Below are 4,243 nucleotides of genomic sequence, written 5' to 3' on the forward strand. Positions count from 1 at the left end.
CCCCGCCCCTTCCCCACCCTCAATTCCCTGTCTTAATATGTTGCAAATAATTAGTATGACTATTTTGGACAACATTAACGGTGACATGGAATATTCAACCTAAAATTTTTACCAAAAAAATAATAACAATAATGAATATATACATATCACAGGTGATAAATAATAACATGACATTGCAAAATCAATAATCAATGCATCTATGTATCTAGCCAGCAGTAGCAGTATGATACTGTTAGGCTGTTATGATGAAGCCAACTTTCACTTAAAGGATAAACATTTCTTCTAAAGATATCAAATTATGAATTACAACTTGTTAGTCTGAACAACTTGAAGGGGTACAGAAAATAACTCCTCCCATGGTGCACGAATAGCCTCCACAATTTGTTCTAAAACTGTCTCTGACGGCAGAGTAAGTTTCCACACTTCTTCTCCACCTGCTGCCTCATCCAAAAACTGCAGCCATAATCCATCACCATTGGATTCCTAAAATACAAATCAGGGCAAGAGCATTAGATAAATATACATGAATAGGCTTATTTCTTAACAGGATAAATAAAAATATGTAGAAAAGAGCAGATCATACCACTTGGATAAGGTTGCTAATTGACTGCTGAGCTATGCATTTTAGTGACACGTGTAGTGGTACATTGTCAGCAGGTATTAACCATGACAAATCATCAGAGTTTAAAAGCAGGCTAGTTTCTGTTACCACAATCAAACAGCCATTAGATGATTTTTCCCCTACAAAATTTAAAAATAGTTGTTACTAAATTATAATTTTAAGACAAATTTTTCGTTTTATCAAATTCCGGTATTTAATACCAACCGTCGTCTTTAGATATAACGCATGAACAAAGCAGTGCAGCAAGTTTTATAGCCAGGTCCGCATCAGGAAAGGCACTTCTTACAATATCTTGAAGGATTCCAGTTGCAGTAAGACTGTGCTTTTCAGATGGAGAGTCCTGTATTTTCCAGGATGGCTCTATCTGTAGTTCTAAAGATAAAATCATAGATACAATGTTACAATCAATCCAACTTTAGAGCTTATCAATAAAGATACACAATCTGTGGATTCAGTATCCAACACAATACTCACGCTTCATACAGGTAAAGAAATTAGTGGTGTGGAGGGGATCTTGAACAACTATAATCAGATTACTTAATGCGGTGCTCTGAAGTGAAATCAAGATTCCTGCATTCCATGGTAGGGCAGAGATAGAATACAGTCTATCCAGAGGAACAGCAACAACTCTCGATATCCACCGGTCCACTCTGTCACTTTCCTCCGGACCAGTAATTTTCATGATGTACACTTTTTGTGATGAAATAACAAGTATTCCGGGATATCGGTTTTCTGGAGCACTTGTTAGTACTTCACCCTACAAGAATAGAGGTTAATGAAACAAAGAGTAAAAAGGATCACTTTCCATCTGTAAATATACAAAAGGGATACGGACCCGCAGTAACAACTGGATAACTTCACATTCATCAGCATCTAGAATTGCAAGATGTAGATGAAGTTTCAAGCGATGATCTACAGCAGAAAAGTCAACATAATCATAATAGATCATGTTATCGGAAACTGCCCTTTTTTTTCTGAGCCTTTTTTCTGAGTTCTCGGAAGCAGAAATCTTGGAGCTCATTGTCTGTAATAAATCTAAGAGAGAAAAAAAGAAGATAAATTGATAAAATTAAATGAATTTACAATTTCTGTCTAAAAAAGAAAACAGATAGTTACTGTCATAAACATTGGACAATGATGTCGATTGCTGAGAGGAATCAACAATTGGTTCTTCTGAATAACGAGGTGAATTTTCCCTGCTGGGTTCCTCTTTCAGAACAGATTTGGCTAGTCCATGAGCCCCTCGACGAACAATAGTTCCACCTGCGCCTATATTATTTTCATAAGCAGTGCAGACACTGTCAGTTATAGAACCTGGAACATGGCCCCAATACCAAGGTACATAACAATTCAATTTCAAGATAGAAAGTTGTAAATTATTACTGATTTTAGATAGATTTTAAAATGACTCACCCGATGAACTGCTCTCAGTGAGACCAGCAGGTAGAGGTGCAAGAGTACTTGTCACTTCAGGAACAGTTACTAGGCTAGGAATAGCCACAACTTGTCTTTCCTCTGAGGAACGCTTACGGCCTGGTGTTCCACTTGATCTACAAAACAGAAAATAGGAGATTATTTATAAGAGAACAAAAAAAAAAAAAAATGGTATGGGCAGAACAAATATCATATCCGAGATCATATCACCTTACCTGCTCACATCATCCAAAATTTCAATACTACTCTGACTAGGGTTGCTTATTATATCAATGTCACTCTCACATCTTCTCAAAGTAGGGTTGATATTAGATGAAAAGTCTGAATTTTGCTGCAAAGTGTTCCCAGGAGATTCCAATGACACAGCTGACCCTAGAAAAAATATATAACAGCACAAATAGAATTGAATTTACTAAGGAAGATTGACATTGACAAATCAGTATTAAAAGGAAAATAAATAAAAGCACTGAATGACAAGGGCTAAGATTACAAAACTTAAAATCTTCATGCACATACTGTTGTACCAAACAGTGTTAGTCATCTGAACAGAATATCAATACTCAAACAATTTATGGTAATAATAGCAGTTCATAAAATATTACTCAAATTCTATAAATTGCTCAAATATTTAGGGGGTGAAATTAAACAAAGACACGGAAACTTAAAGGGTAAATTCTGGTAGGTCCCCTCACTAGAAGGTCCCCCCCTATACCCCGTCCGTCCCCGCCCCCAATCATGGGCCTCGCCCGGACCGGTTGGCGTGTAGTTTGACATGGGTACACCAGACGCGGGAACGACACCGGGCGATTGAGATTCTTTCGTAACGTGGGCGACCTCTTGTCGAACCGATTTGCGATCCCCCCCCCCCCCAACACGCCCCCTGTCGTCATTAGGTGGTCACGATGTGACCAAGTTCACATACAAAACCAACCTGACGTCGGCTCGGGTGGGGCGTTACATACACCCAGAAAAATAGTTTCTTGATTCAAGTGCAAGCACAAAGCTCACACAAGATGAAATTCACCATTGAAACAAGGCAATATAGTCTCGGAAATAAGATTTTTCTCTTATTAGTAAGAACATAACAGATTGTTTCAAGAGTAAATTTGATCTTGTGTCAGCGTGCACTTGAAACAAGGAAAAATTTACTTGAAACAAGAAACGATTTTTCTGGGTCTGGGAGTAGAGTTACAACAACTAACGAGAGACACGGTATTTCAGCACATTTTCGGTAAGCAAGACAAGCAGTCGTTATAACCCTTTTTGAAGTTGAAGATGAAGGCGACTAATGAGGACGTGTTCTAGATGAATATGGTTAGTCCCCGGTCATTTACGCCCTTGGTTCTCTCTCCCAGGCCCGTTTATTAAAATAGTGTTTGGTGAATATGACAAAAGCATTTGGAGGTGTGTTTGGAGAAGGAGCTGAGGGGGCGAACACCTCTGCCCGGGGGACGACTGCCAAGCTGTTCGACTCCACGTCGCCGTGCCCATAGTAGTGGCAAGGGGATGGGAACGTCACACTGACGTATCGGACGAGAGGGGAGGGCAGGGGAGGAGGGGGCTATAGACACGTTGTGTGAGGGCATGCGTGCTCGGCTGTGGGATGCGACATCTCAATGGCCACGGTGGCTGCTGTGCGTCGCTCGCTGACATGATACCCCGGGGTGGGGCCGGGGCGGGCGGGCCTGGGCGCGTCCCCCGGGGGGTTGGCCTAGCCTGTCCCGCTGGGACGCGCTCACCTTCCGCCCGCACCTGCCTCGGGGTACCAACCCTACAAATCGCTCCAGATACATCTCTCTCTTAAGTGCCCCCCGAGCCACAAGCTGCACAGCAAAAAGGTGACGGGGGACGCCTCACCACTCGGACTATTAAATCCCCTCGCATGAGAAAGTTACAAATTCAAAACGCGTCCCTGCGCCGCCAAAGATCAAAAGGGGGAAGCGCGGGGCGACACCGGCACCACCGGCACTGGACCAGTCACAATGAGCGGTTGACGGCGGCCTCATTAGAGCGGGCGACCCCCCGTCCAGGACCGCCGTAACTCCCGACCTGCCGCCGGCCAGTTACGCGAGGCGTCGGGGACGGGGGCTCGTCAGCGACCGGCTTATCTGGCGCGGGTTATCGCCTCGATCAGCCAAAGATGATGAGGTGATCAAAGCCGGGCCTACCCAACCCGTAGGAGGGGGG

At 43.0% G+C, this 4,243-nt stretch overlaps 1 protein-coding gene across 2 annotated transcripts in view; it reads right to left on the reverse strand.

Moving 5' to 3' along the window:
• Positions 1-285: 285 nt before the first annotated feature.
• The window catches only part of LOC113206608 (serine/threonine-protein kinase 11-interacting protein), a 15,911-nt gene continuing 11,953 nt past the window's right edge, over positions 286-4,243 (reverse strand). For both annotated transcript variants that reach the window (XM_026422764.2, XM_026422763.2), the window contains 8 exons: positions 2,272-2,428; positions 2,036-2,172; positions 1,739-1,936; positions 1,458-1,657; positions 1,097-1,379; positions 827-994; positions 584-741; positions 286-483 (listed from right to left, as the gene is read on the reverse strand). In XM_026422764.2, coding sequence (XP_026278549.1) covers positions 304-483; positions 584-741; positions 827-994; positions 1,097-1,379; positions 1,458-1,657; positions 1,739-1,936; positions 2,036-2,172; positions 2,272-2,428 — 1,481 coding nt within the window. In that variant the 3' untranslated portion in view covers positions 286-303. The remainder of the gene's footprint in view (positions 484-583; positions 742-826; positions 995-1,096; positions 1,380-1,457; positions 1,658-1,738; positions 1,937-2,035; positions 2,173-2,271; positions 2,429-4,243) is intronic.

The sequence above is a fragment of the Frankliniella occidentalis genome, unplaced genomic scaffold (genome assembly GCF_000697945.3).
Source record: "Frankliniella occidentalis isolate FOCC.00 unplaced genomic scaffold, Focc_3.1 Scaffold124, whole genome shotgun sequence".
Taxonomy (NCBI): Eukaryota; Metazoa; Arthropoda; class Insecta; order Thysanoptera; family Thripidae; genus Frankliniella; species Frankliniella occidentalis.